At 51.8% G+C, this 24,493-nt stretch overlaps 1 protein-coding gene across 34 annotated transcripts in view; it reads right to left on the reverse strand.

The window, feature by feature from the left end:
• Nucleotides 1–24,493, reverse strand: part of TACC2 (transforming acidic coiled-coil containing protein 2) — a 210,221-nt gene that overhangs the window by 99,601 nt on the left and 86,127 nt on the right. For 26 of the 34 annotated variants that reach the window (XM_070579050.1, XM_070578132.1, XM_070577892.1 and 23 more), the window contains one exon: nucleotides 11,022–11,147. The exons of 6 other annotated variants lie outside the window; for them this stretch is intronic. In XM_070579050.1, coding sequence (XP_070435151.1) covers nucleotides 11,022–11,147 — 126 coding nt within the window. Of the gene's footprint in view, nucleotides 1–11,021; nucleotides 11,148–20,696; nucleotides 20,945–22,204; nucleotides 22,326–24,493 lie in introns of those variants that run through there. 2 more of the 34 variants (XM_070580233.1, XM_070580151.1) reach the window with 2 other exon arrangements.

A 24,493-nucleotide genomic window follows, 5' to 3' on the forward strand; every position in this document is an offset into this window, starting at 1 on the left:
GAAAGAATTCCACGTTTTGCCCCAAATCCCTGTTGGGGCTGAGCCTCTGCCTCACCCCTCACTTCCCCCCCAGCCCTCACCGGCTCTGCTCTGACCAGCTGGGCCTCCCTCAGCTCCCACAGCACCGCCTCCTGGCCTGCAGCCCTCTCCCCTCGCCAGGCCGGCAATCCCTCAGCCTCCACGTCTTGGCTTCGGCATCACTAATCAACAGCCACAAAAACAACAGCAGCTCACCCACGCTGGCTGCCCAGTTCCGGGTGTCCTGTCCGGTGTGTATGGTCCTGGGTACATGGTCCTACATGCCCTGTCCTGGGTGCCTGGTCCTGCGTGCCCTGTCCTGTGCTTTACATACATGACCTCAGGTAACCCTCACAACAACCCTTTGAGTCAGATGTCATCATCCCACTTTACAGAGAAGGAAACTGAGGCTTGGAAAGGTGAGATCACTTGTTCAAGGTCACATAGCTAGTAGGTGGTGGAGCCAGACATGAGCCCAGGTGCCGAATCCTTAGCCACCTCCATGTCCACTTTCTAACAGACTCCCCGAGCAGACACCTGGAAGCCCCTACACTCCTCCTCGTGACATGTATCACCGAGGACTTGAAGACCACCAGGGAGACAGATCTGTGAGTTCCAAGAGGACAGGGCAGCACCTGCCGCGTTCACCCCAGCAGCCCAACATCTAGCCAGGCCACCCATGGTGCGCACTCAATAAACAGCAGAGGGAGAGCCGGGTGTCCCAACCGGATATAACCAAGCGGGGCGTCGGGAGCGGACCGGGAACTGAAACCCACGCTGCCTCCTCCCCCCGGCAAGATGGAAACAGGAGGAAAAGAGTCACCAGGAGCGATGACCCTGGGTGAGCCAGGAGCCAGGCCAATCCTCAGGTGAACAGGAATGACAAGGAGAGCTCAGACAGAACCCAGGGGACAGGCGAAGTGGGCTCACGGAAGGGTGCCTCGGTTGTTCAAATTGTTATTTGTGTAAAGTGGCTGAAATCATTTATTTTATAAAGGAATGACTCAAAATAAATAATGCAAACTATTGAGGGCTTTTAAGCTCCTTAAAAGAGCCATTTTCACACTTTGGAAACCTACATTTATTTGTATTCATAAGCAGTAAATAGGCCACTTACAAACTCAAACTACAAGTCTAAAATTTGACGTTCTAAAGAAATTACACTGGCTGCGCTCCTTCCTCTGCACACCCTATGAAGATTTTATTTAATTTAATGCCAACTGAGGAAAGGTGACACATTTGTGGTACTGTTACTTTAAGGGTGGGCTATCAAAGTACAGGCAAGCTCTCGGTCTGTGGACCCCTGCAGGAGCGGGTCGGGGGCACTGCCTTGGCTCTGCGGCCCCAGAACAAGGCCAGCTCTGCAGGGTGGGGCATTGTGACAATCACACTCCACAGATGAGGATGCCCCCATGCTGCACCCACTCCCCCACCCCTGAGAACAGCCCTGGGGCTCCCCTCGGCTCCGCAGCCTCTTCCTGCCTGGGGACCACGGCTCCCGCTCCCTCCACCCTTCCCTCTGTTGGCCCCAGACCACCAGGGCCACACCCTTCCTGCCGGGCATGCTCCCATCAGCCAAGGCACCAAACAAATGACTCAACAGCTCTTTTGAGAATGGTGCCTCCGCTCCCTCCCAGCCTCCAGCCTGCTCCTGGCCCAGCCCCAGCCACCAGGAGGTCAGGCCCCAACAGGGAAACCGCTCAGTGACTCACGACCGAAGCTCTGACACACGGGCACCCACAGACACCTCCTAGCCCCAGCTGAACTCCTCCTCTTCCCTCCTAACCCTCCTCCTCCCTCGAATGTCCCCAGCCGGGGTAGTGACACCAGCAGCCCACCAGGCGCTGGCACCAGAAGCGGCGATTGTCCTTGACTCTTCCGGTTCTTCTCACTCCCATGCCCCTTCATTGCCTCTTCACGCTGAGTCACCTCCCTCCTCCTTCCGGAATCCGACCTCTCCATCCTGGCCACCTCTGCTGGTCCAGGCCGGCAACCTCTCTGGGCAGGACTCTGCACATCCCACTCTGCCTGCCTCCCCTTTCTCCCCGCACAGGCATCCCCTACAGACACCAGACGTCCCAACTCGAGTTCTGATCAGGTCCTGGCCATGCCTGAAGCCCTCCCAGGCTGTCCACAGCCTTTAGAATGTCTCTGTCCCCTCCCAGGTTTGTCCTCTCCCTGCCCTAACCTCACTAAGCCAGTCCCCCCATGCTCCTGCCCCTGAATGCCCACCTACCCAGTCCCACTCAGATCCCCTCCCAGTGCACCCCATAATCATCCTGGGGAGCCACCCAAACAAGGAAGCCCCTCCACCCGGGTGGGGGTCATCATGCCCACCCTGCACCTCCCGGCAGCGCTGGGCCCCGACCTCTGAGTGTCCTTTTTCTGCTAAGGTGGCATCTTCTACTAGAGTCTCAGCCACTGTGGCCTTTCCAGCCCCCAGCACAGAGTCTGGCACATAAAAGTGCTCAACATACAGCAACTCCCTCCCTCTGGCCCCTGGCCTCCCAAACACACAGGCACTGACTGTGGGACAACTGTCCTATCTTCTTGGAATCCCAGAGTCCAACCATCCAAGTCAGGACCAGCGACATAATTTGCAGGCAAAATGGAATGCAAATCAACGCTGAGTGAAGAGGCGGGGCCCAAGGAATTAAGAATTTCAAGCTGGCGACAGCAGAGCGTTGAACCAAGTGCGGAGCCCTTCCGAGCACACGGGTCACACGCCCGTGAAGCCAGTCTGGTTCTAGACCCCAAGGAGGAGCTTACAGAAGGCTCCTCTAACCCCCCCTGAGCTCCCAGAGGGGCAGCCAGAGCAGAGATGAGGGCCAGGGAAGACAGCTCAGCTTCTCTTCACCAGCTCCTGTCTCGGCTCAAGTCTCCCATAAGCAGCAGTGACTCGCCTCGAAGACCTTACACGCAGGGAGTCGGGCCCTTTCCAATACCCAGTGCCATTCCGGGGCCTCACCATGAGCTTCAGGACAGCTGCCAAGCCCGGCACAGAGGCGGGCAGGGCGCGGAGATGGGGTCTGCGCAGCTGCACTCTCCTTTCCCTTCTGCAAGGCCCTGCCCTTCTCTCACCCTGAGCTCCTCCTCTGTAAGAGGGGCCAGTGGGTAGGGCGCACGAAGGCCTTTCCAGCTGTAAAAGTACAAGATCCCTTTTTCCACTGAAGTTGTTAATCAATTTTTCCAAGCCTTATTGGAATAAGAAAGAAGCTGAATTCAAATTCACATAGGGTGCCTATATTTTTGGAGGATGAAAAAACGTTGATTTAAGCCTTTTTTTTTTTTAGAAGAATTGACAAAAAGGGCACAAAAATCAACTTTTTTTTAGTAGACAGACTTACTGATCAAGACATTCCTTCTTTCCAGGCCCAGCTACACAAGACCTCAGAATCCTTCTCAACACAGATCCTAGGGAACCACTACTGATGGGTGAGAGTTTGCCATCCCTGACTCAAACCTCACCAAGGTCGTCACAAAAAACAACTGGTACCATTAACTATCCGGATGCAGTCTCCACCCCCCCAGGGCCTGAGAAAGCCAGAGAGTGTTGCTTCAGGGCTTGTATTCAGCCAAGAGCCCTACAAGCCCAACTGCAGTGAGATGTTGTCAGCAACTGCTGTCTTTTGATTCCCTGTTTAGGGCTTTTGAGTTCTTTTTGGCAGGTCCCCCACTGAACTGATAGCAGATTTCATTTCAGAGATCAGCTGGAGTTGCCAAATTAAGCTGCTGTCCAAGGACGAACACCAGAGTGACCCTGGCTGTCACGGAGGGTGATAACGGCCCCCGAGATGCAGGCAGAACATGGCACGTCCTGTCGGGCCAGATGGGGGACAGCGTCTTATCTCCCGTGTCATATCACCATCTGGAAGGAATTAGCCCAAGGGCCCTTCCTCACAGGCCTCTTGATTTTTTCTTTCTGAATCCCCCAGTGCGCATGACCACATAACAGGACCAAGACTCGGCTCGGATGGAAAGTGAGACGCAAGCTAGAGAAAGGAAAGTGCTTGGAAACTGTCAGTTTGGAGAGTGAAGCCCAGTGGATCGGAGCACTGGACAATCAGCCCAACAGAGGCCTGGGGTTTGATCAAATGGGTTTCAGCGCTGGGAGACACAGCACGCACCTCCGAGACGCAGCCGCTGAACAGCAACAAAACCCGAATCAGAAGGTGCCCAGACAGACTTGCAAATTGGCTGGTGTGGGGACCTGGAATTGGCCACCCCAAGATATGTCTCTTTGGCATCAGGATTATTTGAGGCTGATTGCTTTTGATAAACTGGGACAGGGAAGGAGGCTCTGAGGAATGGAACTTGCCCTTTGTTAGGACACGTTTACATTTGTAAGGTAAATCTCTATCTGTAAAAGGTGCCTCCCTCTCTGTACCAGGAAGAAGAAAGGAGATGACCTTCTCTCTAAAAACTCTTAATCAACACCAAAGGCAAGGACTTAAATCTGCATTTTATTGTGCTAGTCTGGTAACCTCCTGTAACTGACTTCCCTCCCCGCTCCCAACCGTTGGCATCTCCTTAAAGATTAAGCATCTTTCTTTAGGCTGGGAACCGACTGTGGCGCTCATCTGTGACCCCCCCAGCCCGAGGTAACACACCTGTCACCCTGCGGCGCTCACTGAGACAGCAGACCTATCTGGCGTTTCCATCAAGAGCTGTGCTGACAGAGCAACCTCGTGACTATTGTAAAAGGGACATTTCAATCCCATGTGAAACACCCTGTTTGGGGGTATATAACCACTATGTGCACCCCACTTCTTCAGTGCCCTTTCTTCCTTCGGGAAGAAAGGCCCCGGGCCATGGTTCCTCATAAAGCTTTGTTTAATTTTCTCTTGCTATTCTGTCTCATGTGAATTTAATTCGTTCTCCAGCCAGACGAACCCACATTTGGGAAGAGGAAAGGTCTTCCTCCCCTACACTGGAAACTCCAATGCGGGCACACAGAGCTATTTCTAGTCACTAGCGAGATACCCCAGCCCACGTGAGAGCGCGAACAGCCCCTAACACCCTGACCTTCGGCTGTCTGGTCGCGGCTGCTCTGCACAGTTAACCCTGAACTGGCTGGTCAGTCCTTTCCGAGCACATTCTTACCTCCTCCGCTTCACAGAGCGAGTCTGTGCCCAGGGGAGAGAAATTACTTTTAAGCTGGGCCCAAGCAAAACTTAATCAGGAAGGAAAATATTAACTAAGGGAACAGTCATAAACACCATCCCAAAGCCAGTGAGAGGCTTTGCTCGGGGTGGGCTCATCCAGGTCATTAAGCCCCACCACCGTCACGCGGCTCCTTGGGTCCTCCCCTTCCCAGGTGCGCCCTGAGCACCCCAGGATGGGCCGTGATCACGAAGCATACAGAGGTGGGGATACAGAGGACAAAAGGAAACTGAGCTCAGATATCCAAGAGTTCATTGTCTATCCAGAAAATGAAAATTACCTACCCAGATAAAGCAGCTCCAGAACCATGAAAAACCAAAAGAAGAACAAAATCCTGCGTTAGTTTGAACCATAAGAGACTCTCAATATTGAACAATCGCCAATGTGATGATTCATGTGCTTCGGCCTGATGGCAGCCAGCTGGACACTGCAAACCCGAAGGTTTTGAACAAATATATAGGTGCCCCCCAATTTACTCAGCGCATTGGGTACTGGTTACGTATGTTTGTTTCATGATCATGCACCTTTAACACGTATCTTTTAAATGGTACAAAGGAATTGTTTCTGAGAAGACTTTCGGGTGATCTCTTTTCTTCATTAAAAAAATAATAATGCTGCCACTTTACGGTTTGGTTTCTAATAAGGTGCTTGCTTAAATAAAGGTTCAGCTAACTCCTGGGGGATAGTTGAACCCCATCATGCACACCCATAGCTGAAAGACAGAAAAATCTTATTGTGCCAACAGATGAAACCAAAATAAACCACATGATCTGCAGCAAGAGGGAAAACAGAAGCTGTAAGTCAAGTGTGAATTGCATGTGCTTTCAACTTCAGAAAATTCCGAAACTCCGTTTCTGAATTTGGAAACTCTCTAGTGGGGCTGTGATGCTGAGCAAGAACCACCCCCGCTCCTGGCTCCTTGATCTGAAGGCAGAGAGCTGACACTTCAGCCACTAGCTGCTGGGCCAGGTGTCTCTGATCCCGAGGAGCCGTTAAGAGCCACACAAGTGAGAAGCACGCATCTGGACCAGACTGCATTCCCCAGTGGTTCTCTGGTATGGACCTTGGGCCAGTAGAACTCGCTAGAAGTACAAAGTCTCAGACCCTCCCTAGACCTCCTGAATCAGAAACTCTGGGGGTGTGGCAGCAATCTGTGCCCTAATGGGGTTATTCTGAGGCACTCCCACGTCTGACCCCCATGGACATGAGTCAGGTGAGCAGTCTTCCAGCTATGTCAATGGGAGGCCTCGAGGTCAAAAGAGATCCCTCTGCTTGGATTCCTGACTGTGGGAAAAGCAGAGGACGTTCCCGGATGTCCCTGGAGTGCCCCGTTTTACTGACTAATAAATGGTGGTACAGCTAGAAGGTTTCATTTGAGAAACAGTTCTGCTGCTCTGAAAAAAAAAAAAAGGGAAAATATTGAACAGATGAGAGTCCAAGTTGGCCCTGGGCGATGCAGTCACTTATAGAATGTTCTAGAAGGGCTGGGCCCAGCTTTCTGTGCCATCCAGGGAGGCGGAAGCAAAATGGGAGCTCAACCTCTTAAAGCAGGTTCACGGGCTCTTCCTGAAGAGGGAGCAGGTTTTGATGTCTTCCACCAACAGCCACTGCTTCTTCCAGTGGCTTTAATAAAAGAGAAGGACACGTCAGAAACGGGGGTGGCTTCTCTCTTTGTCCCTATTCAGAAAGAGGACTCCTTGGAAGAGAAGGACACAGCCCTAAGGAACAGCGGGCAATGGGGAGGGAGGGGAAGGCCAGCTCTGTTTTTCTCTCAGGTGGCTTAAAGCAAACCACCAGCCCCACTTTTCTTTTTCAATAATGTTTTTAAAAATAAACTTTTAAAATTTCAATTCCTTTTTTTTTTTGAGGAAGATTAGCCCTGAGCTAACTACTGACAATCCTCCTCTTTTTGCTGAGGAAGACTGGCCCTGAGCTAACATCTGTGCCCATCTTCCTCTACTTTATATGTGGGACGCCTACCACATCATGGCTTGCCAAGCGGTGCCACCTCCGCACCCGGGATCCGAACCAGTGAACCCCGGGCCACCAAAGCAGAATGTGTGCACTTAACCACTGTGCCACTGAGCCGGCCCCACAATTCAATTTTTCTTAAGTACCAACCCTGCTCCTGTGTGGAAGCACACCCTAGAAAGGATGTTGTAGGCACCCGTCCACCTGTCTTCCTTCCCCTCTTGCCTCTCCTCATCGCACCCTCTGCCTCTTCTGTCCCTACTCTGAGCAGGAAGCGGAGGACGATCCTTGGGTGGTGCTATGGTCTCAATGCTTGTGACCCCCAAATTCACAGGCTGGAATCTCAACACCCAATGTGATGGTATCAGAAGGTGGGGCCCCTAGGAGGTGACTAGGTCATGATGGTGGAGCCCCCGTGAGTGCGATCAGTGCCCTTATAGCAGAGACCCCACAGAGCTCCCCAGGCCCTTTCACCACGTGAGGACACAACGAGAAGTCTGCAACCTGGAAGAGGCTGCTCGCCCAACCACACCTGCACCCCGATCATGGACTTCCAGCCTCCAGAACCGTGAGCAATAAATTTCTGCTGTTTATAAGCTACGCTGTCTGTGGCATTTTGTGACAGCAGCAGGAGCAGACTAAGACAGGCGGGTGGGGAGGCAGGGCCGCTTCTGAGGTTTAAAAAGTCACCACTGTGCACCCGGAATGCCCTTCTTAGTTAGCCCCACAGATCGCCAAGTTTAAGTACAGTTGATTCTCTTTATTCGCAGTAGTTACAGTCTCCAAAGCCGCCACGGACACTGAATTGGTGGACACTGAATTGGTGAACGCCGAACCACGGCTCCCAGGGGAAATGCAGGGTTAGGTTCCTGGGAGCCTCTGGTCACAATATTGTTGTCAACTGATCAATATATCACCTTGTCTTCTGTGTGTTTCTATTGAAAGACATCTCATTTAATATATACCATTGATTTATTAGCATCACATTCTTGGCCAACGGCAGCATAACTCATGCCCTAACGAAGCTTATCTCACACAAATATTTTTTGTACAAGGCACATCACCGCCTTCGTGAGCTGAGAAACACCAGAGAGCACTTCAGCACCATGTGCGGGGGCCATTTCAGGCAGCAAAATCATCAACGAAATGCACAAAATTACAAAAAAACATGGCACTAAATATACCATGAAAGGACACTTGCTCACAGCAGGAGAGCCTCCACCAGAAGACAGGGCACCGCCCAGCTCCACCTCAGCTGGGAACACGCTCATTGGGACACTCGGATCTGCTGCTGCTCTGCACATGTTCACGAACTGCCATGAAAGAGCCCCGAGCATCCGTCTTGGGGTTACAATGAAATCTTCAGCAAATTCACAAATATGAAATTTGCGAACAAGGGGGATTGACTGCTTTCTGCGCCCAAAGCCGGGCCACTCCCTGCTCCTATCAGAACTATTTCTTTCCCACCAATTTCCAGTAAAAACAAGACAATACAACCCTGGAGAAATGTTCAATAACACGGGCAAGGTATCAAAATTGCTCGGCTGGCACAGAGATCAACTGTGTCTTTCCTCTGGGAAATAAAGCCAGAGAGCTGGCGAAGCCCTCAGCGCTGATAAGATCTGTACCGGTTCCTTCCTGCATCCTGTGGTCACTCGTGGTCACGGTCAGAGGTGACACAACTTCTTTACTCAGTGTCTTTCTCAGACCTGAGGGAGGCCAGGGACGTAGGCGGGACCCCGTGGCCTGGTGGAAGGAGGAAGCCTGGCTCTGCCCGCAGCCAGAGGAAGTTCAGAAGACGGGCTTGGCGGCCAAGTGGACCTGCCTCAAATCCCAGCTCTGCCGCGTCCTGGCCACGTGACCCTGGGCACGAGAATGTCTTGGAGCCTCAGTCTGCTCATCTGTAAGAGAGCAGTCAGGACAGAACCCCTGCCTCCTGGGGTGTTGTGAGGATTTGCAGAGACTATTCAGCATGGTGCCTGGAGGCAAGGAGGGCCTTCAGTGGGAGCTTTAAGAGCGGACATCCCTGGCCTACTGTGGGGCCTGGGACAATCGTTAAAAACACACAGTCTCAGGGCTGGAGGGGACTTTAGAAGCACCAATAATGTCTCCAACTGGACTTTAGTTCTCCTGAGAGCCATGCAGCCATGCCCTCCCACATCCTCTGCTGGGAGAGCTTCCCCTTGCCCCGCTGCATGCCCCAAGCATTGGATGAGGACGGTCTTAGGCCCCTTCTAGGCTTCCCCGTGGAAGGGTGTGCCCCACTGCTGCAGCCAGAGGTCCTGGCCTTGCTAAAACGGTAGGGTTCAGGGAGTCAGATTCGAGCGCCATGGGGGAAGGGAGGAGGCCGAGGAGAGGGGTGGAGGGGAATGCCCAACTTCTCACTGGAAACTTCTGCACACTCCTGGGGTGCTGAGGGCCTTGTTCCCCAGCTAGGATTCCTCCTTTGCAAAGTTAAACTCATCCATAAGTAAGAACTCTCGTTGATCCCTGTAAAGGAAACACTCAGAATTCTACGTCGAAGTATAGCTGCCTTAGAACATCTGTTTCTGTCCCGGAGCTTCCCGCTGTGTCAATACCACCCTCACGTTTCTCTTCCACCAGGCAAACCCCCACCCAGTTTATGAAGAGGCCTCTGGATGCTGTCCCAGCTTGCCCGGAGCCAACTGCCTGCACCCTGAGAGAGGCGGCTGCGGGTGGGGGCAGGCGAAGGAGGATGCCCCCCCTACCCCCGCGCCTCCCTCCTAAGCCAGTTCAACTCCACCAGCACTTGTCGAGGGCTGGCCTGAGCCATGCTGTGGTTCCAGAGGGTGCAACGGATCCACTTCCCCCCAGAGGAGATGGAGTTAGAGAGAGAATTCATGGGTCTCTGTGAAGGGCAGTGACACAGGGGGGCACGTGTGGCTGCAGGATTACAGAGGGTAGCTCCCGTCTCAGCCTGGGGGGAAGGCTTCCTGGAGGAGGGCAGCTCTAGGGGGAAGGGACAGTGTCTGTCCTATGCACCACAGCGTCCCCAGTACCGTGTGGTATCTGGCAAAAAGCAGCTGTTTTAGTGATATAAATATAAATTAAAATGTGTGTGTACATGTATGTTATATATAGAGAGAGAGAAACATATATAGACGAGTATGTGTGTATATAGATAGACTGACAGATGTGTGTGCGTGTGTGTGCACAAGCACAGAGGCATCTGGCCGAGTCCTGAGGCTGAGTGTGAGCGGGCCTGGTTCCGATAGAAAAGTGCCGAGTCTGCAGGCGGAGGGAGACGCGAAGCCTGAGTCTGGGGTGAAGTGCTGTGAGCACGGAGGCTGTGATGGGTGTGGGGTTGCTGGGTGTGAAGTGCAGGGGGAGTGCAGACTGGGGGGAGGTGAGGCGTGAGAAGCCCCCCAGCCAGGCTCGTCCAAAGGCGTAAAGACCTGGGCCCTTTCCCATTATGCTGCTGGCTCCTCTCTTCTCCGACGGCCACCAAGAGACAAAGAAAACAAGCAGCTAACCCAGCTCAGGTCCCGGGAGGCCCGAGGCAGCTAAGTCATTCCCTGAAAATGTATAAGCAGCACCATATCCCTCCTGGGGACTTCTACTTTAAAAGAGGCTCCTGAAGACCACCTGGGAACAACTCTCTAAAATGGCCTTTGTGTCGGGGCGGAGGGGGGGGAGGCTTCCTGGTCTCCCCTCAGATCAATCCTAACACCCCAAGAAGAGGCCCCAGCCCTGTGCAGGAGACGTGTGCAGACCCTGTGGGGAGAGGGGAGGGAGGTGTGCAGCTGTGGGTGAGAAGAGGGGAGGAGAGAGGAAGGGAGGGGAGGGAGGCAGCCTCAGGGATGGGCCCTGGGGGCCCAACACCAGCCCTGGCCCAGCCCCCACCGTACCTCGGGGCTGTCAGATCCGGGGAGACCTGGCCGATGATATCACCGTGGCGGGAAGCAGCAGCTAAGAGTAGGATTTCCAGGTCCTCAAGGGCAGCTGGCTGGATGATGGCATCTGTTGCAGGTGGACTGGGGAGAGGAGAGGAGACACCAAGGTTCAGGATGTTCCTTAAGGTGTAAGTGTGTTTCAGCAGCACGTTTTGTCTGGACCCTGAGCAGGGCCTCAATTTCCCTTCTATAAATGAAGGGTCTGGTGCTGCTCCAAGCGTGGGCCACAGATGGCACTGGTCCAGGAGGGGCTCATGTCCACTCCATGCTGGCACAGCACAGAACCCTGGGTGCGTGTTTAGAAACCTTCAGAGGAATCCGATAGAGTAATTTTGCCTGTTGAATCCAGTAATAAAAGTCAGGGATTGTTCTGTTGGTATTGATCAGTGGTCTCAACCGTAGGCAGCTTGTGCCCCCAGGGGACACATGGCAACATCTGGAGACATTTTCAATGTCACAGCTGGAGGGAGCAGGTACTGCCGGCATCTAGAGGGCAGAGGCCAAGGATGCTGCTAAACATCCTACAATGCATAGGACGGCCCCACAACTAAGAATTAACTGGCCAAAATGTCACCAGGACCAAGATCGAGAAGCCCCAGCCTTGAGTTTTGTTTCATTTTCTAGTAACCCATTTAATCGTATTTTCAAAAGTTTTGATCTACAGTGAGGCAGAAATTAAAAACAACATCGTTCATTCACTGATTGAGAAGGTCGGCACTAGAAACTTCCAAGAGCAGGCTGGCTTTGGAAGGTGGGCTGGATACAGGCCACTGGACACTGTCACTGGTTACCCCTCAGCTCACCCTGCGAGGGGCCCCTTCATAATCAGTTAGGTCTTACTTGTTCATCGCGGAGGCCAGGGGTTTCTTTCTTTCTTTCTTTTGTGAGGAAGATTGGCCCTAAACTAACATCTGTTGCCAATTTTCCTCTTTTTTTTTTCCCTAATCCCCCCAGTACATAGTTGTATATTCTAGTTGCAGGTCCTTCTAGTTGTGGCATGTGGGACGTCACCTCAACGTGGTCTAATGAGCGGTGCCATGTCCGCAGCCAGGATCTGTACAAGTGAAACCCTGGGCCGCCAAAGCAGAGCATGGGAACCTAACCACTCAGCCACGGGGTGGCCCCAGGTTTCTTTCTTACCGATGAACTCGGCTGTGCAGCAATAAGGAACGAGGCACTTCTCTTCATTCCCTGAGCAGGTACTGACTGAAAACCCGCTCCATTTGTGAACGAGACAGGGGTCCCTGCCCTCGTGGAGCTTATAGACTTAGGAAAGAGTCGGACATGTTAAAATATGCTGATCTATTTAGTAACAACTGTAGTAACCAGAAGGAAGGAAAGGTACAGATGGCTATGAGAGCATAAACCAGGACCACGTGCCAGGAACTGTTAGCCTAAGTCCTCACAGATATCACCGTATTTGGTCCTCACAACAACCCTGTGATGAGGGTACTATCATTACCCCATTTTACAGTTGTGGAAACTAAGGCACAGAGAGGTTGAGTAACTTGTGCAAGGTTGCACAGCTGGTACGGGGCAGAACCAGGATACACACCCAAGTGTGACTCCAGGAACCACATCCTTAACGACCACACTAGGCTGTGTCCCAAAGGTTGAAGAGTAAGAGAAAGGAAGAGTGCCCCCCTCTTCCTGTGCAGGAAGCCACAAATCTGAAGGCTCCGGATCCAAAAGGAATCTGGCATTCTGGAGAAATGCAAAAAGGTCCTGGTAGCTCGAGTGAGGATGAAGAAGACTAGGAAGTGGAGAAGCGGCCAGAAGCCAGATCACAGGCCAGGTCGAGGGACTGAGACTTGATCCGAAGCCAAAGAACAGGCCCAAAGCTTCTATCAAATGTTCAGCCACAAAGTGCTGCCCTTAGCATTGAGACGAAGGAGAGGTGGGGAGGCCCAGGGCGGATTTCCCGAAACCGTATGCTAAACACGAGTGGACCAGCGCATGCGTGTGCCCACACTTTACTACTTATTCCCAGAGATCTTGTGATGTTTCCTTCTTCCTCCACGGTTCCCACCCAGCATTCCAACCCCCGCAGAGCACCATCCTGGAGCCCTGTGACCACACCCAAGAAGTCACGGAGGACTCGGCGCAAGGTCAACCGGAGGAAGGAGCCAGCCTGGGGGACGGAGGATGGCAGGGACTCTGGATCACAATTCAGAGAATCCTCAACCACGGGCAGCATCGACTTTCCAAAGTCATAAAACCTGAGTGGAAAAGCAGAGCCCGGGAGTTTTGGCAACACACACGGAAAGCCATAAAAGACCTTGACGGAGCCATCCCGCGTGCAAGAATCTATTCTAAGGAGATGAGCAAAGGTGTGAGCAAAGATGCTGATCACAGCTGTACTCATAACAGCAAAAACCTGGAACCAACCCAAAGGTCTGACAGTAGGGGTCGGAAAATGAAATGAAGGCACAGCCAGAGAATGGACTCATTTGCAACTGTTTAGAAAAATGAAGTCGATCTCCATGTATCTGGATGTAAATATGTCCATTATTAACTGAAAATAGGTTAAAAATTATTGGCAGCATGATCCAGACTTTATGTGTAGGTGTGCACGATACACACACGTGTATATATGTATATATGTACTTGTATATAAACACACACACAAAGCGAGCCACAGAGGGAACAGAGCGCCGGGCAGCGTGGGAGGACATACGCCAAGGTGTCAACGGTGATTCTCTCAGTAGTGAAATTATGAGTGTTTTTTCTTCGTCGTCGAGTTTATCTCTATTTTCTAGTTCTTTATAAACAAAATAAATAAGAAAATATATTTACGGAAAACTTTAAGTGTCCAGGGACAACTTCAGTTCCTAACTCAGTGAAAGTTTCAGGAGACAGACAATCGGAGTCATGCGGTCTCTCCCCGATGTCTGTATTCACATTTTCCACCATGAGGACCTGGACTTATCAGCTGCGTCCCGAGGCAGAAACTCAGCCAGGCCTCGCTCATCAGGCACCACTGGGGAAAGTGACGGTCCCAGTGAAGAATTTTTCAGATAGCAGATATCTGCCCGCATAGTCTACGTGATGGCATTTTCATTTTAACTCTTTGACATGGAATTATTTTTCAAAGCACGTTGGGCACTTCTCTAACTTTTTCTGAACAGAGAATCTTAAAACGTAATTAAATGTTTTCCCAATGCCACGCAATCAGCATCTTGAGCGACTATGACGTAAGTGAGGAAGTATGCTGTGGCACCAAGAAACAGTTGTACATGAAGTCAACAGGGCTGGATTCTAGACCAGCCCCAGCTCAGGACCTCAGCCAGGTGACTTCTCTGAGCTTAGCTTTCCCTCTGTAGAAATGAAGGCACTGCGCTGCACGGTCACCGAGCACCCCTCCAGCTCTTTCAGTCTCTTCCTTTCCTCACAGGCTGTCTGCTGGCCCTTCTGCTTCCAACCCACCTGACTCTTTACTTCCTACCCTTCAGCTCTCTGCTTCTAATGCACAGACTAAGAAACATGGCTGAGGGTGTTAGAATAGTGTGTGAATCGAGAGTTAATAAGCCCTGATAAAAGTTTACAAACCTCCCATACAACATAACTATAATAATTTAAAAATATACATGTATGTGTATATATACGTATATTTTAGATTGAACCATATGAAATGGCTAAAAAAAAAATTTGTCAAATTCACATTGCCCCATCAGCTGCAGGGCCTTTCTGTCTTACTTCCCTGTGATTCAGGTATGGTCCAGGTGCTAAGGACAGGGAGAGCTGACTTCTGGGTAAGTGGAGGGATTCTTATAAAACAGCTCTTCTCAGACCGACTATAAGAGGCGGTAAATGGCTTCTACGTTCTACTAGTGGTGGTGCTGGGACTAGAGCGACTGAAATATTTTTCAGAGGGGGAAAAAATCTGTCAGAGGTTTTAACCACCAGCTGCTGCCACCAGCTGCTGGGGCCAGCCCACTATAAATTTAGTCAGGCCAGCAAAGGGTTGATTTTCCCCTGGAATGTCAGAGAGGGAAGCCTGTATCAACAAGTGTTTCTCCCAAAGGGCCATGAGTCACCCCCGGCGTCAGAGACTGAGGCAGAGAGGTTGGGCTGCAGAGAGGAAGATGTTCATGCTCCGGTCTAAAGAGCCAGCGCCCTCAGTTCCACACGGAGGACCGGGGCCCCAGGGAGAGCCCCCTGGCCGGCGGCAGGAGGAATTAAATGGGCATCGCTCAGAAGAAGGAGAAGGAGAAGAAGAAAAGGGGTGGAGGACACTCCGGGAGGTGATGGCCGTGTTTACAGCCTTGATGGTGGTAATGGTTTCACAGGGGTACACTTATCCTCAAACCCATCGAGTTGTATGCATTAAATATGCACAATCAGACCCCAATAAAGTGGTTTAAAAAAGAAATGGGGATGGCACCCTCCAGAGTTGACAGGTTGAGCAAGAGCCAGACAGGCTGCAAGTCTAAAGCAAGCAGAACTGTGACAGTGGTAACGGGAGAACAAGACGCCACAGCAAGCGGGCTCCTTCCCGGCTGGGCCATCTGGGGAGGCCCGGCGGGGGGGGGGGGGGGGGGGGGGGGAACGGAAGCAAGCGCCTCAACAGACAGACGTGTGCAAGGGCTTTCCAGAATAAAAACAGCTTCTCCCTCCCACTCTCCCTGATGGTTCGGATGGAAACCCACTAGGCTTTCTACCCCCTACACGGGGCAAGGAAGGGGCACAGGAGAAGGCACAGGGATGGCACAGAGGAGGAGAACGGTGTCTTAAGGAAATCGTTACCTACAGGGAGATTAGCAGAAAAACAACCAGCTCAAGGACAACAGGAGCCAGGTTCTCCTGTCAGAGAGGGATCTGCAAACACAGAGGGTGATTAGGCTCCATGCAATTCTCAGGGCTGGGTTATAACCAGAGCTATCACATAAATACAGAACTAGATATGGAGGGGTGAGTGTGTGTGTGTGTCTCTGTGTGTGTACATATGCACACATCTATTTCCCAGCACTGTCTGCTGAGAGAGGTCATGTCAAAAGGACACAAGAACCACCTCAAAGGGCCTGCCACTGGACAAATCTGGGACTATTTGGGCATTAAAAAAATACGATACTAATGGATTATAACCCACAGAGTAAAGAAATAATCCATGAGTTCATATACATATAAAGACATGAACAAATGCATAAATGGGGGAGAAGGGAAAGCTCATCTTTACAGTACAATGCCAACTAGTAAATGTAAGGGGAATGATGAAAACAGAAAATCAACATTAAAGAACCATCAAGGCCAGCCTGGTGGCACAGTGGTTAAGTCCGCGCACTCCGCTTCAGCAGCCCAGGGTTCGCCAGTTTGGATGCTGGGTGCGGACATGGCACCGCTTGGTAAGCTATGCTGTGGCAGGCATCCCACATATAAAGTAGAGGAAGATGGGCATGGATGTTAGCTCAGGGCCAGTCTTCCTCAGCAAAAAGAGGAAGATTGGCAGCAGATGTTAGCTCAGGGCTAATCTTCTTCCTCAAAAAAAAAAAAAAAAAATTAAAGAACCATCAGAGTGGTGGTGAATTCCAGCAGGAGCCATCAAAGGATGCTGAGGCAGGCAGGTGAGGGTTAAAGAAGTGAAGGACGGTGGTAGGGTCCTGGAGCATCTCCTCAGCAAATACTGATGGACTACAAAGGGGAAAATGATGACTTGACGGTGGAGAAACCTGGCAGGCACCCACTTGGCCAGGTGTTGACCAGGATTACCATCCCCGGTGGTGGGACAGTCCTCACCCTGTGCCCCAGGATGTGATCCACAGGGAAGAGTACAGCATCACTTCTGTGGGATCCCTGACCAGAATAGACAGCCAGAGTCTGGTCATGAGGAAACCCTGGATGGACATAGGTTGAGGGATTTTTCCAGAATGACGGAGCTATACTCTTAAAGGTCATGAAAGACCAAGAGAGACTGAGGAGTTCTTCCAGATTGAAGGAGAGCCTGCAGGCATACAGAGTGTGACACCTGCATTTGGACTGGACCTCGATCGGATGGAGCAAGGGACAGGAATCCCTTGTCTGCGGGGTGATGGGGAGCATCAGAGATTTATGAACAGGATACTTGAGAGATAGGGCTTGTGCCAGAGTGGAGAATGATCGGAGGGGAGAGGAAATGCAGGTGAGGGAGCCGAAGAAAGAGCTGTGTGATGTGTCGCTGCCCCACCCAGTCTTCAGAACCCGTTCAGATTCCCCAGCACTGTCCCGCCTAGGGACAAGCAATGATTTGATTTTTGAGTCTCTATAGAGAACAACTCGTCCGTTCTTGATCTGGCAGATGAGGTGGGATAAGTGTGGTCCGGCATCTCACGGGCCGGGTACAGGGGCTGGGCCGTGGATAACACAATTCCCAAGACCAGAGGGTTCAACTGCTCCCAGGCGCAGAGGAGGAACTCAAGACCCTGTGAGTTGAGGGCTTGACCAAGGTCTCAAGCAGGCTGTCTTTACGTTGGTGGTAATACTTAAAGACATACTAAATATTGTAAAGCTTTAAATAATTCCAATAAAAGTACTAATAGGAACAATCAACCCTAATCATCAGAGCAGCTAATGCCGCCAGGTGCTCCCATGTGCCAGGCACTGTGAGGAGAGCTCTGCACGCCCTTCTCATCCAGCCCCAAGAGGGGGGCGAAGAGATGTCAGAATTTGAATCCAGGTCCAAGGGCACAGGCTCCAGGCAATCCCACAGCGAGCCTGGGCCCGGCTCGGGCAACCAACAGGAAGACGGTTCCCACAGGACTCAGGAAAACAGCCTGTCTAAGAGATCCCACAGCTGTGTCAGGGAGAAGAACAGAGAGAGATTTCCCATTCCCAGCTAAGAACGTCCAGCAACTTAAAGATTTAGCCTTCAGTTTTAAAAAAAAGTAAAAAAAGTACATAGCTATTTATATAGTATCTCAGGGCTTTGCCAAATACCGCATTTTATGATCCTCCATCACCCCATGTAGATGGCAGACAACTTATTTTATAGGAGACCGAGACTCCAGGAATGAAGTAACTTGGCAAAGAAACACAGTGGCGAGAACCCAGCCCTCTGTCGCAGACCCGGTCCTCATTACGGGAACCCTCGCTGCCTCCCGGGCCCTCCCCGCAGCGGGCACGCCAAGCTCCCTGGCCCAGGGGCAGCCCTCTGAGAGGCACCGGAGGCGGTGGAGGCCCCTCGAGGGGAGGAAGAGGTGGCAGGGCTGGCGGGGCAACGTGGCCCCAGCGACAGGGGAAGGACCTTATTCCCTGCTACATTCTGAGCCCAGAGTCAGCCAGGCAGATGATTACTGGGATGAATGAACAGAAGAGGCAGAGCCACAGGGAGGCAAGCCGAGGGTGGCATCAAAGAGGTGACCGAGTTCCAACAATGAGGTTGACACAACGTGATGTTTATAAACACTTAAAATTGAACATTTGTCCACTTCAATTATAGGCTGTGCTTTTCATTTTTTGGAGCCAAATTTTTAAGGTCTTAAACATCTTTTGGACACCCTGGTGAGCCCTCGGCCTCTATACTGGGCATTTGCAGACAAAGAAATAAAACTACCCCCCCACCATACACACACTATTCCCTGAGAGGCAGGAGGGGGCAAGGGATGGGAGGCCAGAGTCTGGCACCAGACGGCAGGAGCCTGAATACCAGTCCAGCAACAAAGAGCTGTGCAGCCTTGTGGAGTCTCCTCAGAGCCTCAGTTTCCCTATCTGTCAGAGGGCAGTGACAGTCCCACCCAGAAAGGGAGTGGAGAGGACTCACTGAGACAGTCACACAGATGTTTCTCTAGCACAGGGCCTGGCCCAGGGAAATGCTCCAGGAATACCAACACAACAGGTGTGCTGTTCTCCCAACGGAACATACCGGAAGTGCTTTTTCAACGTACACATGGCCCTCCCTCCCGCCCCGCCCAGGGGTGTGCCCTCAGGTGCACACTGCCCCTCCCCCCACCCAGGCTCTGTGTGCACATCAGCTGGGGGTGTGGGGCAGGAGGGAAGACAGGTGGCAACAAGCGAAAGGAACCAACGTTTAAGAGCAACGACCATGTGCCCGGCACTGCGCAGGCCCTTTGTCACTGTGAGCAAGGTGACAGCCCACTTCCTGAAGAGCAATGGAGACTGCAGGCCGGGAAGGCCCTCCACCCTCAGCCACACTCAGCTCAGCTCAGCTCCACCGTGGCTGCTCCGACTCCAGGCCTCATGGGCCGACAAGCAGCATCTCTCTCAACCATGTGGCATGAACAGAGAGAGGCGCAAAGCAGCCTAGTGGGGTCTGCCTCCCAAGGAAAGCATGTGAGCAGCCAGCAAGGGCACTGGCCGTGCTCTAACCTTGGGGAGCTGGGCAAGACCCGTCTCCCGCTGGGCTGCGGGCGCCTCCTCCATAAGATGAGGGTTTGAACTATTCAGTCTCTATGGTCCCTTCGAGCTCAGGGAGTTTCTGATCTGAAGACCCCAGGGCCCTAGAGGTGCAGCCCCCTGGCCTGGCTGACCAACTTGGAGGAGGCTGTGCCCCCCATGGCCCACCCCCAGTTGGCCTGGCCCCTTGGCCGGAGGCCAGGTTCCTGGTTAGGACTTAAGGATGGGGGGCAGAGGGTGACCTGCTGACCCATGACTCCAGCTCCCCAGGAGACCTGGCAGAGGGGAAGGGGCACTGGGCGTAGAGGGGAATCTTCTTCTCATATACAACTTAATCACTCCTTAAAACTGGACTACTGTCATCCCCATATCCCTTAGGGTTAAGGAGCCCAAGCACTGGGGTTTATGACGAGCTCAAAGCAGGGGAAGTTACTGCAGAGGACAAGGCAGGGAAATGGCAGTCATTGTTCTTTTCAAAAGACAAAGAAAGAAACCCATCCAGGCGCTGGGAGAAGCTACACGGTCAGGTAAGTGATGACGTAGTTGTCCCTTTGATCAGAGAGCACAAAGCCAAGGGACACGCCTGCCAAATGGGCCAGCACCTCCGGCGTCAAGATCCCAGCCAGGGCTGCCTACCTCTTCCGAAAGCTGGTGCATGCAACAAACAGGTGTCTCGACTCCACCAGAATACTGGACACAGAAATCAAACTGAGTCAGCCGTTGGTGGGGGTGAGTCCGGGGCGGGGGACGGGGCAGCAAGCACAGTACAGAAAGCACAGGCTCTGGGGATGGGCAGATCTGAGCCTGAATCCAGCTCTGCCATTTACTAGCCTTCTGCAGCCCTAAGCAAGCTCATTAACCTCTTTGAGCCTCACTTTCTAACCCTGCAAAATGGGGACAAACTGTATAACTTGAAAAGATTATTAAAAGAAATAAGAGCAAAAAGTATACGTAAAGCACAGTGTCAGTCTCACAATTGGTCCTCAGCAAACAGTGGGTGTTTATTTGTTGAACCCATGGATGCATGGACAGCAGCAACAACAGAAAGATGTTAACAGCTGCTGCCACCAGAACTGTCTAGCTGCTACTTAATTCAGGCCAGAGCCAGCTTCCTCTCTAACTTTTTAAAATTGAGAGCAGGCAACTCAGCTCACGATCAGGCTGAGGTCTGAACAAATGCCTCCAATGTGTTCACACAGACAAGGCAAAACTTTAGTTGCTTTTTTAAACCTTACGGAGTCCTCAATATCTTATGATGGTCACAGATTTTCCCTGATTCCAAAACCACACAAGTAGCAAAATTACCTCGGTAAGCTCTTCCCACAGAAGGAATGCGATGTGGTCTAGACCTCATGCAGGAGCAAAGGCTGGTACCCACAGTTCCAGACGGGAGCCAGCGCACGGACCCACGGAGGCACGGCTGGAAATGTGTCCCACCCAGGCTGCCGGGAGAAACGAGGCAGGGTCTTGTCAGCCCTCGAGGAGAGAGCGCCTGGCGCACGGCTGACCACGAGACAGCCCGGGAGCTGGAAGCTGGGTGCTATCAAATGCAGGTTCCTGGGCCAGGTACCTCACGGGGTGAGCGAGCTTGAGTCAGGAATGCAAGAGGATATCGGAGCTTTTCCTGTTTCATGTAAACAGGCGGCTGGAGAGCAGGCAGCCAGGGGAAAGCCAAGGGTTGGAGGGAGGGCTGTCCTGACAACAGGAGGAGGGAAGGATGCTCCTGACACCAACAGGACCCAACCTCTCACCACCTCTTCTCAGTCTGGAATGGGTCCCCATCGGGGGAACCGCGATGATATGAAACCAAACCCGTGACCTCAGGAGCTTAAATCCCAGAATGCTGACCAGGAGCCATACATTCTAAATGACACAGACACCGGGAGAGCTCCCAGGCCTCAGAGGACCCACGTGGACACAAGCACACAATGGGAGGAATTAGGGAGACTGTAAATAGCCAAACTCGTATATGAGCCAGATTTTTTCCCCAGATTTGCTCTCTGTGAGCAGAACTGACACAGGTTTCATATTCGTTTATTTTAACTTGTTTTCTTGGGAAAGTATAAATGAGCAATTAAAAAGGAAGGTGACACAGCGGACAGAACTATAGTAAGCAATTATCACAATGAAAAAAATGAACGACCATAATGCAGAAACAACTGTAAAAATTAGAAATAGAAAATGTTTTTAAAGTTCATGAGTAATAACAATCTGAGGTATTTTCACAATTTCAAAAAAAAAGGGGGGGAAGGTGATAAAACAAGGGAGAATGGACAAAAGGGAGCCTAGATGCCCCGCTCCCAAATCAGAGAGAACTGCACTGACTAGCAAACCTCCTTGTTTCCATTTAAAAATAAGCGGCAGGAGGTGTTAGGAAATCTTCCTTCTCTAAACAAATCCCTTTGATCATAAAGAGGCGAAAAATAGTTATACAACTTTCCATATGCACAGCACCTCACAGTTTGTCAAGCATTTTTATGCACATAATTTCACCCACCCCCCCAGAGCTTTGTGAGCCAGAAGGGCAGGGACAAGCATCCCCACTGTTAATGAGATGCAAATCATGACTCAGAGATGGTTAGTGACTTGTTCAAGGTCACACAGCTGGTAAGCATGGGGCAGGGATTTCAATACACAATCTTAGTCTCTAAATTGGGAGCTTTCTCTATAGTGCCCCTCCCCACCCCAGGGAAAATCAGTTTTAGGAACTTTGCCTTCTTTTAATTGCCAGCACTGAATACATCTGCTAAATGACAGACTGAAACTACAGACCAGAGTGGACTGGAGAGGAGGGGAAGGGGGACGCGGCTGACCCTCAACATCTGGAACGAAACCTCCACGGCAGAGGATTGCTCTGTGGTCCCTCGGGAACTGGGCCTGCCCCCCCGCCCCCGCTCTGTTTTTAGAGACACTTCCCTACAAACTTTTGTTTCCCCAGGTCTTCTTTTCCACGCCTTTTGTTTCTCCCAAATGATTTCATAATCCTTGGGTTGTTCTGTCATCACAGTGAGTTGCCGTGGGAAGGATTATTGAGGTTATGGACAAAGGACTGTGACCTCAGTGGAGGAGGCAGAAAAAACCCAGCCACCAAGACAGATTTCACACGCCTCGGTCACAGGTCACAGCGGGAGAGGCCAGGACACTCGACCCCACGGCCTTCTCCTTCTTATATTTGCTCCTCCCGCCAGGACCAGCCAGGGACTCTGTCACCAGCTTCCCAAACCTTCTCCTGATTGCCCGTGCAAAAGGTGCCAGGGCCTGCTAAACCCAAACCACAGTTAATCCAAGAACTATTTGCTCTGGGCCGTGGAACTGAGTCCCAGGAGAAAACACACACTCACACACACATCTGTCGACCCAGCCCTCATCCACACCTGCAGCCTGGGGCCTAGCAAGCCAGAGGCCCCCATCTCTCGTCTTCCCAATCCCATTCCTCGGCCCTTGCAGTGTCCGCTACAGGGGGTGCTACTGGCATTTGAGGGAGGCAGTTCTTGGTTGTGAAGGACAGTCCCACGCACAGCATCCCTGACCCTCACCAGCCAGATGCCAGCGGTGCCCTCTCCTGTCACTGGGACAACCAGAACACCCTCATACACTTCTAGACAGGCCCCTCCTGGGGTGTTACCCTCACCATAAAGTCTGCCCAGTGTGTACGCTCGGGTGTCTCCCACACTCACACACACACACCCTCCTTGAAAGCAGGGGCTGTCTTATTCACTCCAACCACCATTTGCCGCCCTGGCCCCACGTCACTCCTGTGGGGTGGAATTGCAAACTAGACAAGTCCTCCCCGAGGCCGTGTCTGTCTCCATGGAAACGACAAACGTAAATAACTGCCATACAAAGCCGACGGAACCAAGGAGGCCACAGGACTTGGCGGAGAGAACATGGGGCCAGGTGTGTGGGTCCTGGGTTTGAGTCCCACCTTCACATGTGACTCTGGCTAAGACCCTAGACTTCTGAGCTTCCTTTATCCTATCTATAAAATGAAACCTGGATCTTTAAGTTTCCTTCCAGCTGAAATATTCTAAGTGCTCAAGCTTAGAGAGACAAAAGGGATGGAGGCAAACAGAGGCACCAGAGGCCAGTTCTAAGCTTCCCACAGGGAGTGCATGTGCTCTGTGGATTTCCATAAGCAGTAAGGCCTGTGTATGGGTCAGACCCCAGTGCCTGGCCTACCTGAGGCTTGGGAAGTAACTTTTGATGAGGGACTAGCGACAATGCAGGAGCCAAAGAAGAGGGTCTGGGTAGCTGAGAGTTGGCTGTGGTGTGTGCACAAGGTGCCTGACCTATTTCCTGCTCTGACTCTCCTCCTCCGAGAGTGCCCAGGCCCCAGGGAGAGCCTGTGAGAAGCAGTCCCATGGGACTCCACTCCCTTCCACTCACCTGCCCAGCACAACTGGCCCCATTCTCTGGAAGAGCTCCCGGCTTGACCTTAGAAACAGGAAAGCCCAATGCTCTGGGAGGTAACTTACTCCACAATTCCCATAAAAATCTTTCCTCCAGGTTCCATCAACTATGAGAATGGGGCCCCCCAAAACACTGGGGAAGACTCAGCTTTGAAATATACAAGTGTATCTGAATGGATGAACACCACAGATGAGACCCAGCCTCAGGACACGGCCCCAGACAAAGTCACTTCCAAATACAATGAAAACAGCTTTCGAAAAGTGGCCTCAATAGGGAATCCCAGAGAAATAAGAACAGAGAGTTCTCTGCCTCATAACAGAGCTTCACCCTACTCTGGCATAAAACAGATAGAAAACCACACCAGGACCCTTGATTTCCACGTGCTGTGATAGAAGGGCTTGGGACAGTCATACGTACACATGCACGCACACGTATGAAGACGTGCACACACACTCCCTTGGGCACTAAGCCCCCTGGCTGCCCTACCCTAAGCTCTGCTTCTATTTCCACCTCCCCTGGCCACCCATGCTTGGGAGAGACATTTTTCGCACAACGTCTACTTCAGTTGTATTTCAACCTACTACCACATCTAGCATTTGACAGAGCCATAAGATAAGATAACAACAACAATAATAACATGACATTGATGACGATGCCCTTTTAAGAAAAGAGAAGCACTGAGGTGTTCAACA

The sequence above is a fragment of the Equus przewalskii genome, chromosome 1 (genome assembly GCF_037783145.1).
Source record: "Equus przewalskii isolate Varuska chromosome 1, EquPr2, whole genome shotgun sequence".
NCBI classification, from domain to species: domain Eukaryota; kingdom Metazoa; phylum Chordata; class Mammalia; order Perissodactyla; family Equidae; genus Equus; species Equus przewalskii.